The following is a 27,966-nucleotide window of genomic DNA, read 5'->3' as shown; positions in this document are numbered from 1 at the left end:
AAAGTGGGTTTCAATCATGCTAGCTAGCAAGAGAATAATAATTTCAAAAGGTTCTTCCCTTTTCTTTTATCTATAAAAACAAGCACATTGTCATGATATATTTACATATAACAAGTTTAAGGCCAAGGTCCATCACTTAGACAAGTTCTACTGCAACACCACAATAATGTAAAGATTTTTACACGAGTATGATTATTGAAGAGACAAACGAGAACATAGATGGCTTGATTTATGCAGCTTCAGCAAACCCGACTCTCGAGTTCCCGTAGTCAAACACCGTGTGATAGCGACCCATGAAAACATCCCCCAGAATCCTGTATTACAGAACCAAAATTAGTGAATTCATGGCTTCATCATATGCAGCAGGCAGATAATAAACAGAAACTAACAGATCGCCACAATACAAAAGTCAATCAATCAAATTCCTTAATATGAAGCTAGCAACAATGAGTACATGTAACCTCACTAAGGTAGGGCCCTTCAGACCTACCCCGGATACACGATCCCACCCACCAGAATCGTGTCTCAAGTAATCTTGATAAACTTCTAGAGTGGAATCGAACTCAGAATGTCCGAGTCTACAGCTCATCCCAAACCCTCCCTTTGACACCTAGGCTGCATCCTAATGGGTTCTCATTCATTCTTATTCCACTCGATGGTTTAAAATCTGGTTTATGCTACATTTGCAACGATAATATACTAATTGGTTCATGTGTCAAGTGTTTTACCAATAGTAAAAGTACTAGATTTTAGTGATGGTGTTTGAAGACCATGTTCGTAATATGAGACACTATTGCTAGGGTTTAATCAGAGTTAAGGCCAAGATTTCACATCTAAGGTTAAACAAACTTTATAATATTTTAAAAACGGTTAATCAATTCAACAAGACAAATAAGTTTAATAAGTAAAAAATTTTATTGCTAGTCAAATAATAAAGAAATGAGATTTTCATTCTTTTTTCTTATGCCAATAGATTGTATATTTCAATCCAATATGGGTTTTACTACAAATTTAATTTCGTTTTGATGGAAAATACACCAATATTTTTTCCAATTCAAAATAAAACCAAATGGTCAATGCTTTGTTAGCTTTAACGGTCAATCTTTAAAATAGGAAATTATACAACCAACTAATTTAGCATAACTTAAACAAGTAAATAAAAAGAGTAACGTATTGCAAAAAGAAATTATTTAATGGCAAACAGAAATTATTTAATGACTAAAGATCAACCAAAATGAGAAACTGATGCAACTAAAAGTATATTAGAATAATCAACAATAATTCTTCCAAAAGAAATTTTATATTCTTTGCTTTCTCTGATGATATAAAAATAATGCTTCACTAGTTCTTTGTCTTTATCATATTACTGGAGGTTTCTGTTTTTCCTTGATCACATTTTTTAAGTAGGATTATTTAACAAAATAAAAAGAAAATACAAGAGGTAAAATACGAAAAAAAAATAAATATATATATATATATATATATATATATATTTTACTTCAATAAAGAAGGAAATTTTTGGCATGTTGTATTTCAATGTGACAAGAAAATAATACAATTCATAGGTACTATACTTTCCTTAGTTTTTACAAAAAATACCTAGTTATTTGTTATTTTCAGAAGGTATTCTCATTGTCTTTATAATCTTTCTATATATGCTTGGAAGTAATATCATTGAAACAAAGTAATCTTGTGAAGTTAGAAAATAAAAATGAAACAACAAAAAAGAATCTTTGTGAATAAGGGGACATTTTGCAGTGATAGGCATAGTGAGAATGCCATTGAGGGGGGGGGGGGGGTCCTCAGTTTTCCAGTGGGGGCAATAGCCCACCATCGGCCCCTCCTCCCTCCTCCTCCATTCAGCTTGATCATCAATACTTCTTAAAATTGGGTCCATTTACCGTCAAAAAAGAAAATATTAAAGATGCTATTAGTAACAATAGGAAGAAATATACCAGAGAGGTCCACGAGGCGGGCCGACATCCAAAGCAATAAATCCACTAATGCATTGAGCTGCAACTCCCTCTCCTACTTTGAGAATATACTGATACATGACAACACCATCCAGAAAAAAAATACAGAAAAAATATTAGCACAGTGAGAAGACCAATTCATAGTGGTTCATGGATGGGAAGATTACATACATATACATGATCAAGTATATAAGACTATTTTCCAAAATTGAATTTAGAGAAGTGTCGATGCTAACAGGTGGAACGAAAAGTGACACAAGCATTTGACTACAACTAACATTACTTCAGTGATCTGAACTTTAAGGAAGATCAGATGGCATAGTTCATTGTCTAGATGGAACTCAAACTCATAAGCTTTTAAAATCAGCATGACACTGTACCTGATCTGGTGCAAGATCGAGCACTTTACCACCAATGGTGAATGAAACATTGGGCATGGAAGATAGACTGCTACAATCAACTGCTGATTCTCCATTTGGACTGGGAAGGCGGTCACAGAGCTGCAAGTGCAACTAAAGGCTTGAGCTCTCTGCAAGGCCATTTATTCCAGAAATGTGAACAAAAAGGCTAGTTTACCTCATTGACATAATCCAATATCTGATCTTCTGTCTGATTCTTCTTTATCTGATTTTGCATCCATACCACTGCCATCTCACAAGCAGTACACATGGCGTCATTCACCCCACCAGATGTCTTCTCTTTGTTCTTCTCATTGACCACACTCTCGATGCCCATACTGTACAAACAAAGTAGAAATTGTTGGATGATCACAATTAAGTACTAACATGGCTGCTTGCTTGCATAGAAAGATGCTGGTGATATTATTCTACCATTTATTATAACTATAAGAAAAATGTTTAACTCTAACCTAACACCATGAGTCCCATCAAAAGTACAGAAACCAATCTGGGAGCAGATTTTTTGTGGTCTCGCCTACAAAACACCACCAGAAAAAGTAGAAGTCAGTTCATTGGGAGGGATTTTAAGATGAAGTTGGCCAAAGTAAAATAGAAAACTAGCATCATATTTTACCCACACATTCCATCTAAAAGGGAAGAATGGTGATATGCAACAGAGTTTCATAAGAAATTGAAAAAAGTAAAATATCTACCTCGGCTACAATCATGTCCAGTATGGTTTTTCCATATTGTGTAACCACTGTCTTGCATTCTTGGCTTACAATACCAGAAGCTCCAATTGCATGATTGATTTGAGTAACGACAGTCTGAAAATAAGATATCAAACAATAATACCCATCACAAGTCACTAGATTTCAGTAGGTATAAGCTCAATCACAGTGAAGCACGGGGGGACCTAGATTGGCCTAGGGGAGACATGGCGCCCCATTAAGATTTGAAATTTTTTCTGTTAGCAAACAATAATAACCATTTTATATAAAGAGTAATGCTATACACTATCCTTTTATCCTCCTTTATCCCCCCAAAACTGATCTGGCTTTTAAAATAATTATTGGATTTATGATAAATCACTATTAAATTTTGATTTAATGGTGATTTTAAAAGCCACATAAGGATAATGTATAACATTACTCTTATAGCTTTTACATATATCATTACCATAAATGAATAAAAGTTAACCTTTCCTAAACTTAGGGATGAAGCCCTAAATTAACTATATTGAGCTTTTTTACATAGTAAATAGTAAATAAATAATATATCTTATGAATATTGAGTTTAGAAAATCCATATACATATATGAAAACTATTTTTTGTTAGCTGATTTGTGGTGTTTCTGCTGCTCAACATAGAGCAGAACTCCTTATGGACAAAAAAGAAATGGACATAGCTGTCCAAAGTACGTACCGTAGGGCCTGCCAACAAAGATGTTCCAGAGTCGGCAATTGCTGAACAACCATCAGCGCAAAATCCTGAAAAATGATATGCTTAATTTTCAATACAATAACTAGCATATTCGACCAAAACCGTAGAAAAAGAAATGTCTCCAAATAACGAGGACACAAAGAAAAGCTCAATATAATTACCAGTTGTTTCACCATCAACTAGTACATCGTCCAAATCAAACTGCCAATAAGATAAATAAATAATTAAAATCTAAACATTAAACAAAAATAAAAAAATAAAAAAATAAAAAATAAAAAAAGAAGAAGAAAGAAAGGATGATGAATAAATCATATGGGCAACAGCAAAAACGGATGGTGGCAATTTAGGAAGGCTAACCTGCCAATAACCTTTCTGAGTCACAGGAACATATGTGTGCTCACCAATGTAATGATCAGAATCAATCCCACCAAACACAATCTCACCCCCTTCTTCCCCTTCAATATTGCGGTTTAACCAAAATGAAAAAACCGGTTCGTTTACAAGACCTTGATTGACCATATTATACCTGCCAGAATTGCATATACACAGTTAAAAAATATTAGTCAGTCTGAAGGCAATACCAAAAACAATAAGTTAACAAGCCAACACCTAAGACGATATATCATGCAAAAGCACTGAGTCAATCAATCTGCTAAAATAAGCACATTTTATCATGTAGACTTCAACCATTAATCAAGTTATTCTTAGTATATTAGCAGCTGAGATGCCCTGACTTACCAGACAGGAACAGCATTCCCAACTGAGATCTCTTGAAATCCAAGTCCGAGTAGACCATCAAACTTGGCTGCCACGAATGTGATGCTAGGCTCTCTGGTTGCCTCAATAAAATCCTAATGACCAGCAGCATTAGTATCGGTAAACTCCAACTACAATGCTGAGCTGAAGAGAACTAAAATGTGCATTTTATCGAACTTTACCTGATTCTTAACAGCCAGATCACCAAGTGTTACATGGTCCTGGCTAAAGAAACCTGAAATTGCTCCTGTTCCATAATGGATCTCAGCAGATTTACCTGCACCAAAAATGAAGATTGAAACATCGTAACATATTAAAACTACTGCTAGCAAAGAAAGAGTAAGACCATTATTGAATTGACAAAAAAAGTATGTTTTCCTAATGCTTATTTAATGCAAGAGAAAGTATAGCCATAATTGAGAAAAGTTTAGCAGTTACTTCACATTTCATATTCCAGTGATTGTAATTGACAGATTCTCTTAGCCATCAATCTTTTTCAGTTTCACATCAACATGCTCACTCAATGCTGGAGAATAAAACTATATAGAGTTCTCATCAGTTTATATAAGAATGGATGCATTCATACAACATAACATGCAGGTAGTAGAGAACAGGTTAGAATGGTGAACTGTCCCAATAGACATCACCATGCATAATCGTGATTCATTTTATCATATGAAGAACATTTAGCACTCATAAACTAGAAGACTAGGATAAATACAGGTTACAGGAATTTATACACAAAAGTATAACTCTTTACGATTAGTCTCTCAATAAAGTTTTGTTGTTCAAAAAGTTAATGCTTTGATTAGCTCTCTTTAATGGACTTCCTTCATCCTTTTAATCTAGGCTTGAGAAATTAGTCATCTGAGAGTACATCCCAGTCTTTGTAAATAATCCCAAGTGTAGACAACAAGGAAAACGAGGAGTGCGAGAAGGCAAAAGGGAATGAGAAGTGATGATCAAGGAAAACCAAGGAAATTGATAATACCATTCTTTTGATAAGTACTTGATTGGCTGGACTTGTACTTTGAGTGAAAAAAGCAAGCAACCTGCACCCAAACACAAAAGCATATATCTTTTCTCCTTCCCAACCAATTGCAACAAAAATCCATTGAGTAAATATTCGAAAGATACTTACTGAGAAATAACACTTTGACGACGGCACCCAAAGATTAGAACTTCCTGTGTCAAATATCACGGTGAATTTTTGAGAAGGCGTGCCAATACCAATCTCACCAAAATACTGAGCATCCATGTAGTTCTTTAGCTCAACAACACTAGTATCCTCAGAGTCGCCAAGATTCCCATGGAGATAATATTTTCTGATAGGCGCTCTTAGCGTCGCGCGCTCCTTAGAGTCAATTTGTCCAGCAAGTCGGTTGCTTTGATCCAATTTCTGCTTTTTCAGTCCAATTCGGATCAACCCATTATTGGGCACGGAAAACACCATCGGGGACAGAAGGAACAAGAGAAGAAGAGTGGCCAAACTAGCTCTAGATTTGGTATTCATCTTGGAACTGCAAAATAAATAATCCATATTTTTTCTTTCATAGAGATCATTCACAAAAAGCAACCCAAAAGTTACACCAATTCCCACAAACCAATGACATATACTCTGCTCAATTACTTAGGACATTTAGGGAGTGAAAAGAAATTAGGAGTGCACTTAGCACTGCGATTTTGCAAACCGAAAGTGCGTTTTTAAACCAAATCGCAAAAAATGTATCGTTTGGGAGTATGTTTTTTAAAAAATTGCGATTTGATAACGTAGAAAAAATCTGTGTTTTCAAATCGTAGGCAATGAAGTGTTTTAAAAAACACAATTTTAAATGCTAAGTAGCAATTTTAAAGGTGAAACAACAATTTTACTAAACGCTTAACTGCTTTTTTTAAAATCAAATTTTCGAATCACACGTTTTAAAATTGCTATTTTTAAGTCGTATGTTTTGAAATCGCAAACCCAAATGAAACCTAAAACTGTTACACTTGTAACTCTCAAACTAACCGGTCATAATACAATCATGTGGGCTAGTCATGCCAACCTTTTTCCTCTTTCTTTTTGGCATGGGAAATCAAATAACAAACTGGGTTGTTTGAAATATATTCATTCTCTTATTCCGATCCTAAGAATCAGCAAAGAACGACAGAAAATTACAAGACCGCTAACATGCAATATTAGCCCTAATTGAAGAACCTGATTGAAATTTTAAAATAAAATAAAAAAAACGCTGCTAAGGTGAGAGTTATTAACAAAACCATTATCTTCAGCTCACACATGAACATTACACCACTAGTAAAAAGTCCAACCAAACAAAAATTCTACGAAATTTATTTTCTTTTTTTCTCTCTAATATTTTCTCATCAAACAAACGGAGCTCATAGAACCCAAAAATCAACTCGCTAGAACAGTCCCAAATAAAACTAGAATATCCGAATTTTCACAGCCAGTTACCGATCAAAGAACAGAGATTTAACCACAACAATCGTTGAAAATATATAATTAAGGGAAAAAAAAGAACAGGAAAATATAATAATGGGAAAATTTGTTCCATACCTGAAATTGCTACGAAGGGAGCAGAACCAAGTACAGGGGCAAGAAGACCACCGAGGAAACCAAGTCTGAGGTACCGAAGGAACTGATACAGAGAGAGAGGTATTTGTCTACTTCAGAAGTAGGTACTCTCAGGTATTTTGACTGTTGATTTCAGTTGGAGCTTTTGGATCTAACGGTTAAGGAACTGGTTTAATTTCGGTGGCGTTTAATATGGGGACGTGGAGAGTTTCGATTGGTTGATGGTGCACGGTATTGAATATTGCCGTATTTCAAAGATCAACTACCAGTCAACTTAGAGAAAGACGGTCAAGTGACTTTGGTTCCTGGCCGTTGGATCTCCAACTAAACTTATTGCTGTTTAGCGGTGTGGGTGCTGGGCTTTTATTTGATCCTCACGCTTCAGGCCCAGGATAAGGCCCTTGGACTTTAAAATAATTGGGTGGCCCAAAAAAGAATATTTGGACATGAGAATTTGGTAGTGGGCTTTCATTCGTTTTCTCCGTACTATTTTTCTCCAAATAGAGCTTATTACAATAAATGTGGCAAAGATTTTCAGAATCGCGGACAGAGTTTTCTTTTAAATTGAGTTAAATTAATTATTTAAATTCAGTTTATTAAACTAATATTTATCTTTAGAGAATACAATTCTATTATTCATTTAATAGGATTAATAGAGCATGTAATAATGCATGTGATAAACACCAAAAAAAAATTGAGGAAAAAAAAAAAATTAGTACACAAAGAAGAGAAACTTGAGTACTACTGCTAGGTTTGTTGGGCAGGTTCAATAACTCTTTTGGGGTGCTGTTTGTTTGAAATTTGAAAATTGTAATTTTTAGAGTTTTCCACGTACCCTGTAAAATGCTAAACACGTGTGGTTTGTCATTTGGGTAAACAAAACTGAGAGATAAGACATTGCAGGTTGAAAAATTAACCCAAAAAAACTTTATCAAATGGATATGTCTTTTGCTTTTTGGGTAAAAAGCCTCCCCCCCCCCCCCACCCAAAAAAAAAGGCCTAAAACACGTTAGCAACAAAGCCCATTGTCTTCATCCTTTTGATCCCTCTCAATAAGAATTTTGCACCAGTACTTTTGATTCAAAGCTATTTCTTACTTGGTATGCTAATATGTAAGCAAAATGCTGTAAAAGATCAAACCTAACTTGTCCATGGAACATGAGCCTTTCAATAGCTAGGATTGCCTTCTTCAAAAACCTATATATATAGTTGTTAAAAAAGAAATTTTTTTTCTTTTTTTCTGTCTCACCAATCACCATATTGTCAACCTAGCTAGAATCAACAGTAGTGTTAATGAAGCCAAACACATGCATGCGTACTTAACCTAGTTACTAGCTATAGGCTTCCCCCACCTCGATCAGAACCCAAATGCCGAACCCCATATGCAACCTGAGCTGCGCGCAGCCTTAATTTAAACCTCAATTTTAAGTGCTATTAATTAGTTGAGAGACTTTGGATACCGGCGGCAACCGGCCATCTTAATTGATTAATTATTAAGTCTTTACAACTATATTATTCTTGTTAGCAAATTTGACAAATTGCCCCTAGCTAATTAATTACGTAGCCCTTCATATCTTCACCACTTTTCATGGTTAAAATTAAATTCGATCGTGGTTAACTTAATTGGTAGGTCTCAGATTGTTTACTTTTGACATGAATAAACTTCTCTTCTTAATTATTTGTTCTTTCACTTTACAGTACTTGTACAACAACGATGTTAATTTAATTAGTGCATTGAGTATATGAGAAAGGGTGGCATGTAGTAATTAAAGAATAATTCTCCATCCATGCATGTACACAGTCAGTGAGAGGTTATTGTATTAGGAAAATGCTCGAAGTATTACAGTTTTTACTATAATCCACGTGTATGACAATCTACATGCTCTCCACGTTACACAATTCATGCACGTACAGGTGAAAAAATTATGCAATAAATTAAAATTTGATAAATAAATTTAATTATTTAGTGGCTAACATAATAATTAAGCGCCATGTGAAATACACATCGGTTTGTAAGAGACTAAAAAACTGTAATATCCCTAACTACACTCATTGAATTATGCCATCAATTAATTAATATGGTTGAAAAAGATATCCTAACCAAGCGTGGGCATGAATTGTTCAAGTATTAACTAAATTTATTATTTTTCTATCAAGTTAAGTTTTTGTAATTTGTGATGATTTAAAAAGTTATCAAAGTCGAGGTCCTAACTTCGAAGAGTATGTTACATTTTACACCCATTTATTGCACCCATGTCACACCGATTAACATGACGTGTTTTAACTTTCAAGTGACTTACACTTTTATTTTTTGAAGTAGCTGCATTATAAGTCATTTAAAACATGCATTGTCAGCTAATGTTTCGTGGGTATGAAAAATGACATTATTCAAGTTCGAAACTAAATAACCCTACCGTTTATTATTCAATTTTAATCAAAATATTCCGCATGTTGTCTAATCCGACGCGAGTCCAACATGAAGTGTTTTGAACGGAGAAGGCATTTTGAAACTCAAGGCATTATGAAAAGAACATTTTTCTAATTCTTTTTTGCTAGGGTAGAAGAATACACGGCACTACAAGTCTTTCATTATTACTTCATTGAATGTAAATGGACAATGACTGTGGAAAAGAGAGGAAAGACCAAAACACTATCAATCGAAAGAAACCCATCTACTTAACCACTCTCAAGTAGAATCAAATGCCTAAAGACAAGATCGAATGTGACAAGAGCATAAGTCTCTCTCTCTCTCTCTCTCTCTCAGGTTTCATTACGTGTCAAACAAACCCCATCTTTTTCTAACAACTCTTAGACGGTTTTCTTGACTCATTCCATGGAGTATTGACTACAACATATATGAAGCACTTTTAATTTCTTTTTTGGCAAGTGCCATGTGATTCACACGTAACTCCAAGAAAGAATAAAATCTATTGCACTCTTCTCTTCAATTCCTTTATCTTTTTCCTTGTTCATCTTTTCCTTTGGCTTACTCTTTAGGAACAAAACAGATTAATGTCCATTCACGAATCACGAAAATAAAAGATGCAAGACAAAACAAGGAAAAGAGACAAAATACGATTCTTCTATTTATTTCTTGTTTTCCTCTTTTGATTTTTTTTTTTTTTTTCACTATGTATATATTGAGTCAATTCTATTGACGTACAATTTGGAACAGATTAATTATTCAAATAACAAAGAATACAAGGAGATCTATGCTTAATCCCAGGGGAAAAAAACAAAAAACCAATGAAGAAAAACAAAGAAAATGAACATGTATAGTCTCATTTTTTGGCCCCGAAAAGGAAATTAAACAGAAAAGTAGCCTTATTTGCCTTGAAAACTTGAATTGCTGTTGCTAGTAGTACTAGTAATATTGTTGCCATTGCTGTTGGCGGTGTTTGTGAGGTTAGCATTATTGCTACCAATAATAGAAGTGATGGCTGCTGCAAGCGCCGCAGTGAAGTTGGGATCCGCCGCAATGGCGGCGGTGGCGGCGGAAACCGTGTCGGAAAGCGAGTTTTGCTGCGCCTGGTTCATCGGCAATGCTTGTAGCTGGTGACTCAAATGGGCAGGGTCCATGTCTTGTGACATCTGTAGACCAGAAAATTTTGACTGGTTTTGAAGTGCTTGACCAAATATTTGAGGCAGCTGCAATGGGATTTGGAATTGGCTTGGTGGCCTTTGGAATTGTAATGGGTTGGGGGATTGAGTTAAATCCAATGTAACAGTGGGAAATGGAGCTGATGCTGAGATTGTTGCCATGCTGGAGGAGCATGGCAGGAGTGTTCTTGTGAGGAAATTCGAGTTCATTAGCCCGTCGGCGCTAGACATAGACCCCGACAGCAGCATTTTTGCTGCTGATGATGTTGTGGATGCCATTGCCATGGCGTTCGGCGGCAAGGGATGGCTGTGATTGCCTTCGTATGTTGTTATCAGGATTGTCCGATCTTCTGCACATCTTTGTACCTGTTTAAGAAATCAAACGTACCTCACTTAGAAAAAAGTGACAGCTTCCTTAAAATAGAAGCAAGTTTAATTTTGTAAAACTTATCCACAAAATTAAAGCAAACAAACATACTTGTTTCCGAACTGGGCAACCATTGGCCATGGTGCATCGATAGTAAGCTCGAGGACATGGGTTTCCCTTAGCCATCTTCTGCCCATACTTCCGCCATTGGCACCCATCAGTGATCTAACATCAACGGATCAAATTCAATTTAACCTTGATGAATACAATTATGATACTACGTTAAATTTAATCATTTAATTAATACTTTAACAATAATCACATACCATGGCTGCCTCCGATCGAGCTCTAACGGAGACGCGGGCCTTCCTCATTGTGGCCTCCGTTTGATCGACTTCTTTTGGAGAATTGAATCTAGGAAGCTTATTAGGAGTCCATCCTTGTTGATCCGGGCTATCCTCTCTCCCAATTTTACAACCATGTTCTTCCTTCTTATCCTGATGATCAAACACGATCCCCTCCTTGGGTGCCTTGACTTCTCCGTTAGTTCCGGGCGGCGATCCTGACCGATCGTGGCTTCTCCCTTCCGATGAAGACAGCGAATTCTCATCAGCAATATCGCCATTAGTAGCAAGTCTAAGATCCATGAACTGTCTTGGCACTACTATATTTTTACCCTCTACTTTCCCATCTACCAAACCATTTTCTTCAGTCTTTTGGGCTTTCTGAGAATCCGTAAGAGTAACGAAATGCATCTGGAGGGCATTGTGATTAGTAGTAACCTGATTAAGCATCTCTTTTAGACGCTGATTCTCCGCCTTCATTCGCTCAAGCTCAGCTTGAAGAACAGCCAGCTGAGAGATCACAATAATATAAACTGATTCAACATCAGCAAATCTAAAACCAACCCATGATAGAATTCAATAAGGCTTTTCATTCTCTTACCTCGCTTTTAGCTCGTTTATCTTCCACGTTCGGTGATATGCCGTCGTCCACCATGGATTGGTCGCTACTGGTGTTCGTAGTAAGAAGATTCAAGCCAGTCTATATATATATATATATATATATGAAAAATTATTCGAGATAATATGGTAAATAAAAATGATGGAGAAATTAAACTTATAATACGGGTCGGGCACGTACGTTAACGTTAAACTCTAACGAGGTCGGACAGTCTAAATCTTTTTTATCGGTAGAGAAAGCCTCGTTGTCGTGGCTTTTCTCGGCGAAGAAGTCCATCTCATCGATGACCATCCGTTTATCATCGGACAGCGGAGGAGAATCTTCGTGGTGATGGGAGCAGTTAAGGTTGAGTGGGAATTGGATAGTACTGGATGAAGGAGGCGACCTGTTGAGCGTGGCATCCATGGTAGAGAGCTTCCACTTGTGAATATTTCTGCTGATGATGTTGTTGTTGTTGTTGCTGTCTTCAGGGAATGAGTTGAGTACTATTGGCCGGTGTGGAAAGAACCCAAATGGATCTGCTGAATCAATGGATAGTCCACTTCCTTTGGCCATAAATGCAAAGGAAATGAGAAGAGAGAGAGAGAGATAGAGAGAGATGTGTAAAAGTCTCTGAAACGGTGCAATGGACTCGGCAATAAAAGGGGGGGTTGGAGACTCTAGAAGATGACCAAAGAAGAAGTAGTCGAGTGGTGCTGGTGTTTGAATAATGAATATTTTGTGTATTAGATTTTGATGGAGAGAAAATATCAAAATAAAGGGCTTTTGAAGAGGTAAGGTGGCTGTACTTTCGTGGGTTGCTTTTAAGAAAGCCTCTAATCTTTATGACTGTACTTTGTAATTAAACAATGACAACATTTTATATAATTTTCCTTTTATTTTTTTTTATTTTTTTTTAGAACATAGTAAATACTATGAGGGAAACAATTATAATTAAATTTGTTAATGCTTCTTTTTTTTTATTTTTTAAAGAGTGATTTTTAGTTTTGGTTTTAAAAAGTGTTATGATGTAAGGTAGTTTGAACCAGTTTTAAGGATGCGTTTGGTATTGTGATTTTTAATTTGTAGATAAAAAGTGTGATTTTAAACCGAATTACAAAAAATAATAGTTTGAAATTGCGATTTGAAAATGCATAAAATCCAAATCGCAAGTAAGGGGGTGCTGCATATTTTGAAAATACATAATTTTAAAGGCTAAACTTTAATTTTAAAGATCAAACTATAATTTTGTCAAACGTTTAACTGTATTTTTATAACTTAGGTTTTTAAATTACACTTTTTGAAATTTTAAACCCAATCGAGCCCTAAATTGTTTGTTAATTTTTTTAAAAAAATATATATATATTATAACAAACAAAATGTTTTTAACCTTCTTATTAAAACGAAAAGCCAAAATGAAGATGGGTTTATAGTCGTAGAAATGATGACACATGAATATGTTTTCCACCGTATAATTAGTGCACTAAACCCTCCCATATGATGCACAAATTAGAAAGGACAATTGTCGCTGAGGTAATCGCGTCCGTCAGATTCCCAAATGGGCCCCACGCGGCAGGTGGGGGCCACGTAGGAAAGTTGTTTGAAATAAATTTTCTTTTTCCTTTTTTTTTTTTTTTTTTTTTTTTTGGGTCAAAATGTGGAGTGGGAGGAGATTGACGCGCTCCAAAAATTCACCGCCCCAATTGGCCCGGCGCCTCTCACTCGTGAAAAGGAGTAGTCCCAGTCAACGGTCCTGATGGCAACCTGGGCCCACACAGCCGACTAGAAGTGGGCCCCTGATCTGTCTTTTCCTGATTGGACACGTAGCAGATCCGGACCGAGCGTAGCGGCTGGTTGACTCTGTCGGCTCAATTGGACCGAATCCCTATCTTGAGCTAAATTGTCCTTTTAATCTTTTCTACATTTTTGTAAGAATTTCTTTGGAGGAATTTGATAAATCGTAAGATTGGCCTGATTTGATTTTGAATTAAAGTTATAATAAAATTGAAATCGAAATTTGTTTTATTTTGTCCTATTATAAGTGATTTTGCATATCAAACCAACATTTTTAAGCAAAATTATATATATATATATATTATAAAAAAAAAAATATTAACATTTTTTTCGGCATTTATGTTTGGTACGAGATAATGTTTTGAGATTTTCAAAATTCTTAAAAGATTACTGCAATTTAAACACCCCATAATAATTCATTTAATGTTACACACAAATAATATGTAGTTAAAAACTTCATTAAAAAAAAAAAAACAAATAAATAAAATCAGAAAAATGAAATAAAAACCTTGTGGGTGTGTTTGGTGAAGCTTTATTAGTGATCATTTTTTTTTTGAATAATAATAAAAAAATATTAATGTGATATAAAGTTGAAAGAAGTTTTGAATTTTTTGTATCAAAAAATGAAAAATATTTTGTTTTGTAGTAAATTTTTTTTAAAAAAAAATTATTTATGTAACATTAAAAGTGAAAAAAAAAAATGGAATATTTTGTTCTTAAAATGTCTTTTTGTTGCATTATTAATTAAGTTAATTATATTGGTAGGTTGGTTTGAACTTTAATTAATATCCCACATAAGCATCAAATGTAGAGGAGCTAGTGACTCAAAAGTCTTAAAATCTTGTAATTAATTGTGTAAACATCTAATGTAATTATCTTCTTGGCCTGCAATTATTAGGCTTAAAAAAATGATTGATATGGATTGATCGCTCATTAGGATGAAATAGTAAATTATTTTTTCCAAATTTGACATTTACGAAAGCATCAAATCATATATCCACATCAATTTGAACCATAATTGAATGGACCCGTTGAATGGTTGATCAATTATATCAAATAAAAATATGTCTAAATGTTGTCTTGATATCAAAACGGTGATAGCGGCTCCTAATTATTTACTTAGATGTAAACAATTGATAGGATTAAGGTAAATCCAAAAGAGAATGAAAGTTTAATAGAGAGATAGAGAAAGAAAGCTTTTCTCTCTCTCTCTCTTTTTATTTATTTACCAATATAAAGAGAGATAGCTAGCTAGATAATGACATTTACAGCGGTACAGAGTCGAACCATGTGAATTAACGACTTCCTTTATTAATGGTTTTTGGAAAGTACTTTTTTGTTTTTGATTGAAAAAAGAGAGAAATATTATGTACTACACCCTAATTTTATTGGATTGATGTTAAATTGTTCATCGGCCCTTGAATATATATATATATATATATATATATATATATATATTAACAGTAATTAGTTCAAGGGTTAATGAGCATTATCGCATTAACTCAATGAGAAGGGTCAGGACGTAGTAGTATGTAGCATTACTCTTAAAAAAATATTCTAAAGTGATATCAAGATGGAAACAATTTTAAACGTGTTTATGAGTGTTTTAAATTTTTTATTAATATTTTCATTTTAAAAAGAGAATAACAAATAAAGGACGAAAAAGCTTTAACAAACAAAGCTAAGATCACTATTACAATTCCAAACATCTATCAAAAATATGTTCTCACACTTTTTGCTCGAGGTTGTAACTTTGTAAAACTCAAGAAAATTAAATGACTTGCTTTATAATAATAATAATAATAAAAAATCAAAGAAAAATATTTGGGGCATTACAAATTTTATTACAATTTTCTTACAGTATCATATGACAGTATTTTAATAGTGAAAAAAATTTAAGCAACAAAATTTGACAGATAAATTTAATTTTTTAGTGGCTGACGTAGTAAGTGTCACATAAATTGCCACATTAATTTGTAAGAAAGTTATAGTAAAAGTTGTTAGTACCACAAACAACACTCAAAATCTTATATCATTTTCTTAGAAAATTTGAGGTTGTATATATATGTCACAAAGAAAATTAATTATCAAATGAAGTCTAAACATATCTATGACCTTATCTACAATTTTTTTTTTTAAAAAAAAAAAAAAAAAAAAAAAATCTTAAATTTATAGTCACTTAAAGTAGCAAATAAATTAGGTATAATCATGCTCCTTACAATATCACTAACAACTTGTGGAATTTCATTAAATTATCAAGGAACAACTTGCTCAGCAATTACAATATTTTTAACAATTACAATATCTCTAAGAAAGACAAGATAATCTTCCACCCAAACATGTTCCAAAAAGATTGATTGATAGCTGCATTATATTCGTTAAACGGTGAGCAACAAAATTGGCTTCCCTCGTAATTAATATGTTCCATAAACCGTGAATGGAGACTATTCAGCACAATCTTCGCAACATCGGTAAGTTGCTCATATTGACTCCCACACTATCACTCCTTCATAAGGCCTGTCCTATTTTCAAAGCATCTCATTCCACAAAAATATATATTTGAAACTTCAAGTCTTTGTTGAAATGCACAATTTTTTAGGCTGTAAAAACTTAAAATTTTAAGATAAGTGATGATTTAACAATTTTACCATATGTTAAGCACATAATTAAATTGAAATTGGCTTAATTATTGAGTAAACAAGCCAAAAAAAAAAAAAATCTATTTTTGTTTGTGAAGTGTGAGCTATATATATATATAGCTTAATTTTTGAGCATATTGTTTTCATTGCACCAAAGAATTTAATGAATTTTTTTTTTTTTTAATTTTTTGAAGGGAAGAATTTAATGAATTATGTTTATGCAAAGGACCCGGATTCGTTGCAAACTGGGATGCTTTCATAACAAGAAAGTGGAGGCGGCCGCATTATTTGAAGAGCAAGTGGGTCTTCTTTCTCCTCTCTCCCCTTCCCTATTTACCAGCTTTTTTGTTTATATTTTTAAGGAAAAAACTATTAGATTTTACAAAAAAAAAAAAAAAAAAAAAAAAAAAAAAAAAAAAAACCCAAATATATTTCTTTTTCTTATTTTTTTAGAAAGGTAAGGATTTTTTTTTTCTTTCTAATTTTTGAAGAATTTAAAGGTTTTTTTTTTTTTTTTTTTTTTTTGAAAAAAAAAATTGAGAGAGTTAAGTGGGGTATTTTCATAATTAGAGAAGGGTTTGGGGGCCGGGGGGTTTTTTCAAATTTTTGGGAGGACAATGAAAAGTCAAGGTTTTTTTTTTTTTTTTTCAAAACTTTAAAGCTAACTAGGGAATCACCTTGTCACATAAGCAAGATGGTTAAGAGTTGTGTCTTGAGGTGGCAAAAGATCATATCTCATTAACTTATTCATTCATTATATAATGTAAATATCATGATTGTTTATTTTTTATTTTTGGTAAATCTATACTAATTATTAGTTAATTAAACATTTGAGTTAATTAAACAATTAACTTGAATCTTAAAAAGTCTAATTTTGAATTTATATGTATGTATATAAATTCATTATGCACACAAACATATATATATATATATACACACCTACACACAATCACACTCATGTACACATAAATACATATATTTATATCAAGACTCACAATAAAAATAATTCAAGCTATATCTATATTATATTTGGGAGAGAATTCCGCTTTAATTAAGTTGTTCTAATTATGAAATTAAAATAATATATACTATAAAAAATAATAAAAATGAATTTATATATACGAGTTTCTATGACTCAAGCCGAGGTTATACGAATATACCTCATTTAATAATTGAGCCTAATTTTGTGTTAAAGATCAGCTCATTTATTAAACGAACCGAATTTGAGTCAAGTTTATATGAGTGGATATCAATCGAATTGTCAAACGAACTTGTTCATTTACATCTCTATCCATTAGATTCAAATACGACAACTTTTGTTAAAAAATTTGTTTATTCTTTTCAAAAAAAAAATTGACAAAAAACACAAATATAAAAGTATTCCAATTAAAAAACACACAAAGACATATTTTACATTTATGTCACGTTCCGAAAAACATAAAACACTCTCAAAACACGTTAATAAACAAAGCCCATGGTTGTTAATTATATATATATATATTTCTAGATTGAACTCTTATTTGATGACCCCTTTAGAGGTATCATTCAACAATATCGATCATTTGATTTAACAGCTAGAATTCATGTGACAGACAAATCTAGTTACTTTCCAATTCTTTTAATTAACCAATTGTTGATGAACATATATAATAACTAATTGATCCTTTTTGTAGTGGAAAAGAGAGAGAGATCGAAAAGACTCGAAGTCCTCTAATGTGAATGGAAAAGAAACAGTAGCAAAACGTGATTCAATTAATTGAGATCTTTTGGGTCATCACTCATCAGAAAGCTTTGGAAATACTTTTGAAAGTGAGTGCAGCTAAGCAACTTTAAAAGCCACTCTCGTGAGTATTCATTTGCCATCATAATAATGATGATTTAAAATACTTCTTTCTCGACCTCCCTTTCTCTCTCCTCATGAAAAATCTTTAAAATTAAGGATAAATCTATTTGCACAAGGCATCAACAATTGTGGGTAGGATCTGAGCTTCAACAATTTTGTTATCGGAATTGTTAGATAGATATAATTTTTATAGGGTTCATTTCTCTAAACCGATAGGCATGCATCTTAAAATTTATTTAGACAATTAGGTCCTATATTAGTTTTATCATATTTACTATTCGAATCGTTAACAATCTGAATGAGTAATGCTAAATGTATGTAAGACCTATATTCTCCTTGTGTTTCTTAAAATTGACGTGACTCTTAAAATTATTATTAGATTAGTGATTTCAAAAGATACATCAATTTTAAGAAAACACAAAAAAGAAATGAGAGCTAGAGACATCTAGCATTACTCAATTCGAATAGTAACTTTAATACCTTAGCTTAAAATTTTAATCCAAGACTTTTATATATTTTTATGTCATTTTTTATTCTATTTTTTTCAAAAGAAAAAAAAAAGCTAAGGCCAACCATGATCCCATTACATTAAACCGGCCCTTCTTTTAGGGGTGGTGGCGCAAGCGAGGCCATTTAACATATGAAGGGGTTGGTAGGGTTGGCAGGGTTGGCCATCTCAATTCAAGAGAGTGGCTAATGGGCATCTCAGGGATGATTCATTGTTATCGGTACAGCTACGTACGGCTATTCTTTCAGAGGCCGGGTGACTCACCATCACCCTAGTTATAGAGTTGTAACTTTTATTGTTGTCACCTCTTTTTATTTTTGCTTTCTTTATTTGTTTAAAAAAATAAATAAATTTTTTAATAGGAAGGATGGTTGTACTTTCAAATCACTTTTGTTAATTATTTGAACAAAAAATTGGCGAGGGTATTAGATGATATATTTATTTATTTATTTTCGGGAACCGTGTGGCACTGGACCAAGGATATCCCTATGTGTATCAAGTATGATCTGTCACAGTATTATAAAAGAACGCTACAAAGATAATATATTATTTCGCTATAAAATATAGGTTTATGAAAATAAATAAATAAATAAATAGAGAAGACTGAGATTACGATGACCATAAGGGTTGTTTACACATATCAACTTCAGACTTTGAATAAATGGATAATAATTGACCGCCAAATTTAAAAATAGGTAAAAAAGAAAAAAAAAATCTTTAAATTCAATCTATTAAAGAAATTGGAGGGAAATTTATCCAAATAAAAAACAAAGATTTAACTTAAGACTTAAGAGGTGGAGAGGGCAAAGTGTAGTAGAATTTATGGAAAAAGATACTTTTCAGACACAATTGATTCTTGTGTCGTAAACGAGGGAGAAACGTGTAAGCTTATATCCCAATAAAAAAAGGGCATTGTTTTCAACGGTTTCAATATATAAAATTATAAAAAATATAAAATTTCAGTCAACAATAATAATAAAATCACTTGTGTCAATGTTCAGCACGATTTCTCTTAGAATTTCAAACCCACTTTGATGACCAAAAGAGATCTGTTTCCAAAAGGCCCGTTTATCCTTTGGATCTATATATACTAGTATTATTTTTCTGGATCAATAAATCTATATATATATAAAGGTAAACCCCATCATTTATTGTCAAGCAAACTGCAAACTTGTTTGCCATTCTTTTGATCAGTTTTGTCATGCCTATTACCAAACCATGTGATGGGAGTTGTCTCCAGCTTTGTGCAAAGGGAGAGCCCTTATGTAAAAAGACAAATCTATGTTTGTTATTTGTCAATGTGTTTAGACCCTGTTTCTTTGAAAAAGTGTTATTATATATATATATATATATATATATATATATATATATATATATATATATATATATTGGTACTTATAATATTGTTTAGTATTTTGAGTTCGTTTGTTTGATAATGTTTTTGTTTTGATAACAGAAAACAAAAGAGAAATACTACATATTATACCTTAATCACACCTCATTATACTGGACTGATGTACGTAACTGTGTTTATTAGTCCTTCATTTTATTTATTTATTTATTTTTAAATAAGAGTTTATGGGCACTTAGTCCAATGAAATGAATATGGGATAACTGTGTATGTTGTATGTAGTATTACTCAGAAAACACAAATTTTAAGAAAAAAATTAAAAAAAATTAAAGAAATTAGTGCACATTGCTCTCACTTGGGTTGAGGTTCATGCAAAGGAAAATTTTGATGAGACACTCTTTTTTTTTTCTCCAATTTAATGATTTTGATATTAAGACCTTAGTTTTTAATTATTTTTAAATTAAGTTCAAGATCATTTGGAAGTTCAGGCATTCGTTCATTTTTTTTTATCAAATAAATAATAAAAGTAGTATGAAAATATAATTATGTCCATATTAAATAACTTCATAGAGAACAAAGCCTGAATCTATATCGATTTTGTGACTAGTTCAAAAAATTTGGTTAATTTCTTTTGAAGGAAAACCGAAAACGTGGGTCTAAAAGATAATTTAATATTAAGAAAATTGAAACGAGCAAGGAAAAAAGAAGAAGCCCTCGTTTAAGTCAAGGCCACACTTTATGACCAGATATGAACGCAACCCAAGTCTTCATCTGCTGAATAAATGTGCCATCCATAGACCATTTCATTGCTCCCACAGTGACTTAATTCTACGAGTGATAAGGTTCGGGATTTTTTTTTTTTTTTTTTATATAGATTGATAAGGTTCGGGATTGGTTTGCAGTTTATGAGACTCGTCTATTCGAACAGGTAATCGGTCGGTAAGTAAATTTTGTCAGAACTCTCTGTTAATTATTTATCTAAATTAATTGCAATCCGAACAGATAATTGCAAGGAATTCTTATCAGTATGTTACAAGTCATTTATCAAAGGGAAAGCGATATTATATTTGTAGTTATATATGGCTTTCAACACATAAAGTTGACACGACTAGTTGAGTGAATGATTTGGGTAAAATAAACCATATCAAGAGTCTTAACAGTCAACATGTATACAGTTAATGTTGTTTAAAGTATGATGACATAATCCGATTAAAGTTATTCAATTAAAGAATTCAAATCCAACTTGGTGTAGTTTCTTGTATTGGGCCAACTTTACCATAGAGAAAGCAATATGGTTCATAAAAAGAGTCGAGATTCGGTGAATATTCAGAATAATTATTATTTTTATGTCATATTTAAAAGGGATGAATTCGACAACTCATAAGCTTAAAAAAAAAGAAACCCAACCTTGACCCAAATCAAATATGAATTGATTGTATTTTGACATGTGTTTGTAAAATTGTACTATCATAGACCCCGACCGATCCGGATATTTAGAGCCTTGAGGCTCTAGTTGTTTTTTCATGTTATATGAATGAAATTCAGAAATCTTTATTAAAAAAAAAATACAAAAATCACCTAATTAAATAAACATTAACAAAAGTAAACCATTTTTATACAAGGTAGCCAAATTGTCACCGACATTTAATCACTGATTCCCAAGAAGATTTGGATCTGAGCCGACAGAGGAGCAGGAGGCAGGGAGTAGATAATTTATATATATAAAAAAAAACATAAAATATTAATAATAATAAATAAATAAACATGTCATGCATTAAGAAAACTGTCCACACGCATGGAATTTGTGGCTTCTCCTTCAAAGTATAATTTCTTACGAACTAATATCTTTGGCAGCTTCTCTCCACCTCAATAGGTTCATCCTTGAAGGTGATTCTCAAGTTGTCATCCTTACTCTTCAATGTCCAACGATTGTCCAAGACTGGCGTATCACCGACATCATCAAATCCACATTAGACTCTATTCCTCCTGATTCTTCTTGGTCAGCACGGAAAGTCAATAGAAGTGCAAACTTCGGTGCCCATTATGTGGCACATTGGGCCGCAGCTAGATTTATTTCAAGCAGCATTCCCACCTCCTCTGGTTTTCAATCATCTCCTATTCCATTAGTCGGTGGCACTGTTCCTTTGTGCAATGTTGTACTATCTCCGGATGCTCCTTGTAGTTTGATTCCAAGGTCTTCTACCTTTGGTTAGTTTGTAATTTTGAAACGTACTTATATAAAAAAAAAAAATATCTGGGACGAAATTAGGATTTATATTTAATTATATCCAAATATTTTTTTTTTTTTAAAAAAATGGCTCCTAGCCCCTTGTTCGGTCTCTAATTAGTGATTATTATTATTCTTTTTTATTATGAAAGATTAGCCTGTTCGTTATAGACGTATTATAATTCTCATACAACATGAATGCCCTTCTTTTTGAGGTAGGGATTTTTTATTTTACTTTTTAATTATTCACTGTTTGGAATGGTCAAACCAACATAATCTGGTCAAGCTAATCAGGGAGAGAAACTTGAATAATCAAAAGATTTTATTTGAAAATCAAGTAAAGATTAACCGCATTGTGCGGCCTTTTCTTGGTCTTTAGAAGACCAAATTAAATTCAAAGTATTATTACTATTTGTATTTTTATGCATTATAATTTCATTTGAATTTGTTGTTATAAAACTGTTAAAGTATTAATTAAATGTTGAAATTTATCAATTCCTATCAACTTAAACTTTTCAAAAAAATAATAACATTTTAATAGATCGAGCTAGCCCACCTCCTATTGATTTTTATTTCCTCGTAACCCTTTTCCCATTTGGCTTAGTAAAGTTAACCCATGAAATCATGAGCTCCAACAACTAAACAATTTTTTTTTTTCTTTTTTCTTTTCTGGTTTAACGACATTAATTACCCCCTCTAACTAATATCTTTCTTACAATATCCCTCGATGTTTATTTTTATTTTGTGCAAATTATTTTTGGTCGCGGACGAGGGACAATATAAAAATTAAAACATTAAAAGGACATAATTGTAACAATAATAATAATTAGAGGAAAATAAATTAATGTAGTATTTTTTTTTTTTCAATGATAAATGATTTGGAAGCCATATGGGAAAATTAAAGGCCCGAAAGGGCTCATTGGCTGTTAAAGTCGGCTGAAATATTGGTGGGAGGACTATGTACGTAGCATATGCAGTCATGGGGGCAGCCGCGCCGCAATTAATTCTATCAGTCAGGTTCACACTCGCGTTCTAGCTAGTTTCTACTTCTACAGCTGGCCTTCGCCTAACTCCAAGGGATTTCTTTCTTTCTTTCTTTCTTTCTTCATATATATATCCAAGTTGATCGATCGAAGGGACTCGTGAAAAATATGTGAAATCCCAATAGTGTATGTCTTATATATATATAGTAGGTAGCAAGGATAATAAAAATGGTTGACAGGAGTTTCAACATTTGATTGTGATTTAAATGTAGTGGTTGAAAGGTTGGACCATGACTCCAAAGTTTTGGTATGCAGTCCAAAGTATTAGTTGATTAAACAATCGTTAGTCACGGGGAATGGGGATGGAGCTTGTAAGTATTGGCCAAGCCCTCTTAGCTTGGTTTTCAAATTAGGTTTGCCTTTTGGATTCTTATTATTAGCGGTCCCGGTCCGCTAATTCGAACAACAAATGTGAGAGTATTGGCCAAGCAGAAAGTTGTGTTTTCAATATCTGTTTAGACATGTGAATTGAACCATATAAAAAGATAGACTCGTTCACATTCGCTATCCGAACTGAAATAACAGAACTAGTACCCTTCACGTCTCATTCATACTTTGGTCTTCTAAGTAAAAAATTCTAACTCCTGTCCCCACGTAACCACAAAAGTTGTGATTTGATGAATTTGGTCACGAGCATCTCATCTCATCTCAAGCTTTCACATGATGCATGCATGCATGCATGCTCTCAAGTGGTGAGAAAAAGAGACCACTTGCCCTTGCGTGCTTATCAAGAAGAGCTGCACATTTATGTAAAGATGGCTGTATTTTCAAATTAAAGAGGCTACGTACACCACGCAAGCTAAGCAAATTGCATTTGTTTGGTAAAGTCTCGATCTGCCAGCACCACCCTCGAGAAATTCAACCTTGAAGTTCAATTTTTTTTGGCTATTTTCTACCAACTTTTGCACTTTTGGCTTTGTTTGGTAAGCTTAATTGCATGGTTAATTCATACTTAGCTGATCAGGCCCTATTAACACGTGAGAGTACTGTGAAACAGGGTCCATAAGTTGGTGAATGCAACATTGAGTTAATCATACATTCACACCCCGCTAGCCAAAAAAATTATTTTAACGGGTTAATTAAAATAGAATTTTGGATAAAAAATTACTTACATCCAGCTAACTACTTTGACAAAAAATTAGTAAGCTGCTATAGTGCATGCTAACCAAATTTGGTGAGCACTATTGTTCGCTCACCAAAAAAAAAAATTCTATCATTTTTTTTTCTTACAAAAAATAAAGAAATTATTGAGAAAAAAAATTTAAATGGGATAGTACTGAAAGTGGATAGCTAAATTAATAGAAAGTGATCGAGATATCGATACTTTGAAAAAATTGATGGTTAAAATAGAAAAATATAATTTTTTTTAGTTAAAAGAGAAAGAAAATTTGCCGAGCCGAATGTAAATGCTCGTAAGGATGCTAGCTTGAGAGTAAATTTTGATAGAGAATTTTGGAATGATATAGAATAAAAACAAATCATTCTTTAGGTAAACTATATATGTTGATGCAGATTTTGCACAGTAAGATTGAATGATGGGCTCTTGCAAAACAAAGGAAAAGACAATGTAGGTGACACTAGCGTGACGGGGTCGGCGGGAAAACCTCCGATGATTAAGCCATATAATTTTTCTAAGATTACCTCAATAGAGTTTTAGGGTTAATTACTTTATGTCATACCATTTCTGGATTTCTACGACCCGTTTTACGCAAGAAATTTTTTTTAATTTTATTTTTTGGGAAGGATGACGTTTTCTAATTTTTCACCACATAATGGGCACATATATGTGTAGTAACGGTCTAATTAAGAGCATTCGCATATGACTCATAAAATTTTAGCTAAAAAAACAACATTTTTGTATTGAAAAATGTTAGATATTATAATTATATTCAACAAGGTTGATGTGACACTCTCAACTAACTCTTGAATTAATTATTTTTGAAAAGAAAAGAAAGAAAGATCGAATGGTTGATTTGGAGTGTCATATCAATATTATTGAGTAATTTTAGGATAAAAATATATATAGTATCTAACATTATTTATTTTCTATTTTAGCTATTCACTTTCATAATTCCTTAAAAATATTCCATCTTCATACACTTTCAATACAATTCCCAAACAACAACGAGAATTTGATTAATTTTTCTCTTAATTCTTTTTATACATTGTTGAGCTACTTTTAAGTTAAAAATAGCTAGCCGAATGAGGTTTGTTTGTTTTTTGTTTTTTTTTGGTAGAGCCATTGACTAGCACAATAAAAGAATGCTCTAAAGAGTACGTAACCGTGGGAATAAGATTCTCTCGATTTCAAATGAAATTGATAATATCTATTTTATGATAATGAGTTGAAGTTGATGTATTTATCGGTGTACGTGATTTCACATTATTTAAATTTTTAAAAAGCGTTCTAACATCAATTTCATATACATCGTTAAATACACCAACTTTAAATTTTAACGATAAAATAATATCTATTTCATTTAAAATGAAGATAATCTCGTTTTGTAACCGTAGAGTAGCTGTCCTTCAATCAAATGATTTGATTGAAGGGCCCTTCAATCAAGTGGGCTATTGATTATTTATTTTCCATATATATGAAAGTCCTTTTTTCTATTTTAAGATATATATATATATATATCTGAGAGTAGAAAGCTCCCAACCCAGATTTGAGACCGCCTTAATAGACACAAGGGGTGATAATTGGTTGTTATGTCAATTCCGAATGCTTTGGATAAAACTGCCATAATACAGACAATCTTGATAAGATCGAAGATCCACGATGAAGTAAACCCCAAAACAAGAAAAAGGCAGTATGGAATACAACAAATGATGCTGTCGCCATTCTTCCCTCGAGACAATGATGGATGGACCAAGAGACTTGTTTCTTTGTGGTACTCGTCTTGTTTAGTATTTGGAAAACAGTCTACTTTTTACACCATATTTTTTCGAGTTCTCGGAGTTGATTTATCGTGTTTTAAGTGGTTAACCTAGTAGTTTTAAAAGTTGTAGTACCCGACTATCCGTTTGTTTCGGTGTAGAATATTTTTTGAAAAAAATTAGTTATTTTTTGCTATTTATTTGCAACCTTGAAAATAGTTTGAAAATATTTTTTGGCGTTTGACTTGTATGAAAAATAGCCAAAATATTTCTTATTTCATATAATGTAAGGAGTCGTGAGGAAGAGAGAGATTATGAAGATGAGCCACAGAGGGAGAGGGTGCGAGAAAAGAAAGCATTCGGTGGTGGGATTGAAATTTATTACAATTATTTGCAATTTGAACAGACAATTGTGAGAGAGTCCTTGCACTCTTGTAGAGCCTATCTGCCCGAGTAGGTGATCGAGCAACTTGAGAAGGGTATGTAGGCTCCATAAAGGGCCCTTTCACAATTACATATTCGGAGAGTGTAAGAGAGTGATGAAAAATAGTTTACGCAGATGAGAAACGTAAACCATTTTACTAATCTTGAATGTTATTTTCTTAGGTGAACTGAAAATATTTTTAAATTTATTAATATTTTAGTCCACAACAAACACTCAAAAGAATAGATAAAACCTTTTCTATAAAATATGTGTTTTCTTTTAATTTTAATCCTTTGGTCAGGCACCTACCAATTTCCAGCATCTTCTCCAAGGTTTAATATGGGCTTAGGGCTCCATCAGGGCCTGGGTTTTCCAACCCCACTTCCCATAAAAGTTATAAAACAACCCTAAAAATTCAACAGTTGGACCAAATAATCAAACATTTGACAGAACAATGGTAGACTTGGTGGCCAATTATTCAGGTCCAACACTTGGAAACTCTGGGGCCACATGAAGACAATATTTAGCTCCCATTCGCACGGGAAATCATCTGTACGGACAAAGTAAGGAAACTGAAATTATTGTGCCCCTAAATATCTAGAAATGTCTAGGGAAAAAATAAAGAAAAAACAAGTCAAATAATCTATATAAACCAGATGGTAACTTTGATTAGGGGTGTGTGTGACGTAGATGCGAGCGGATATTAATCATTTGCATTTGCTATTCACAATTATTCGTACACGCAGATGCAGACATAGTTAGCAAAAACTACTATCCGCATATGTAAATATGATTAGCGGTTTTAGAGTATACATATACAGTTATTAACTAAAATAACTGCATCCACATATATATATATGTTATGTTAAAATTGATTTAGTTGGTTGTGTTGTTTTCTTGTGTAACACTTGGTCAAAAAAGTAAAAGTAATGTGAAATCAATATATTTTCAAAATATTAAGGCTTAAAAAAATTAAAACAAGCCTAAAATATTAAAAATCGGCCTAAATTATTTTTCAAAATCATTTAAAATAGGCTCTAATGGATACTCAAAGAAGACCCAAAAGACTAAATAGGCCAATTACCTAATAACCGCATGGACGCGGTTAGTAAAAAATGATGCGGATATCTAAAAGTGATTATCGCATTTTGCGAATGCGGCTGTGAATATTACAAATAACTACATCCGCGTCCACATCCACATTTA

The 27,966-nt window shown here is 32.9% G+C and overlaps 2 protein-coding genes across 2 annotated transcripts; both read right to left on the bottom strand.

Annotated features, from left to right (window-relative positions):
• Nucleotides 1-38: 38 nt before the first annotated feature.
• Nucleotides 39-7,285, bottom strand: LOC133860680 (aspartic proteinase A1-like). The gene is made up of 14 exons (XM_062296255.1): nucleotides 7,128-7,285; nucleotides 5,712-6,090; nucleotides 5,562-5,622; nucleotides 4,753-4,847; nucleotides 4,553-4,665; nucleotides 4,172-4,340; nucleotides 3,976-4,015; nucleotides 3,797-3,861; nucleotides 3,085-3,198; nucleotides 2,842-2,906; nucleotides 2,550-2,709; nucleotides 2,354-2,473; nucleotides 1,956-2,044; nucleotides 39-314 (listed from the first exon to the last, which is right to left on the bottom strand). The coding sequence occupies exons 2-14, from the start codon at nucleotides 6,081-6,083 to the stop codon at nucleotides 230-232; spliced, it is 1,548 nt and encodes a 515-aa protein (XP_062152239.1). The 5' UTR covers nucleotides 6,084-6,090; nucleotides 7,128-7,285; the 3' UTR covers nucleotides 39-229.
• A 3,107-nt stretch (nucleotides 7,286-10,392) lies between these two features.
• Nucleotides 10,393-12,803, bottom strand: LOC133861074 (probable WRKY transcription factor 31). Its single transcript, XM_062296773.1, has 5 exons — nucleotides 12,256-12,803; nucleotides 12,058-12,156; nucleotides 11,439-11,966; nucleotides 11,224-11,337; nucleotides 10,393-11,111 (listed from the first exon to the last, which is right to left on the bottom strand). The coding sequence occupies exons 1-5, from the start codon at nucleotides 12,628-12,630 to the stop codon at nucleotides 10,470-10,472; spliced, it is 1,758 nt and encodes a 585-aa protein (XP_062152757.1). The 5' UTR covers nucleotides 12,631-12,803; the 3' UTR covers nucleotides 10,393-10,469.
• Nucleotides 12,804-27,966: the final 15,163 nt, after the last annotated feature.

This window comes from Alnus glutinosa, chromosome 2, assembly GCF_958979055.1.
Source record: "Alnus glutinosa chromosome 2, dhAlnGlut1.1, whole genome shotgun sequence".
In the NCBI taxonomy this organism is placed as follows: domain Eukaryota; kingdom Viridiplantae; phylum Streptophyta; class Magnoliopsida; order Fagales; family Betulaceae; genus Alnus; species Alnus glutinosa.
The sequence above is the reverse complement of the archived record's forward strand: the minus strand, read 5'-3'. Positions and strand labels throughout refer to the sequence as shown.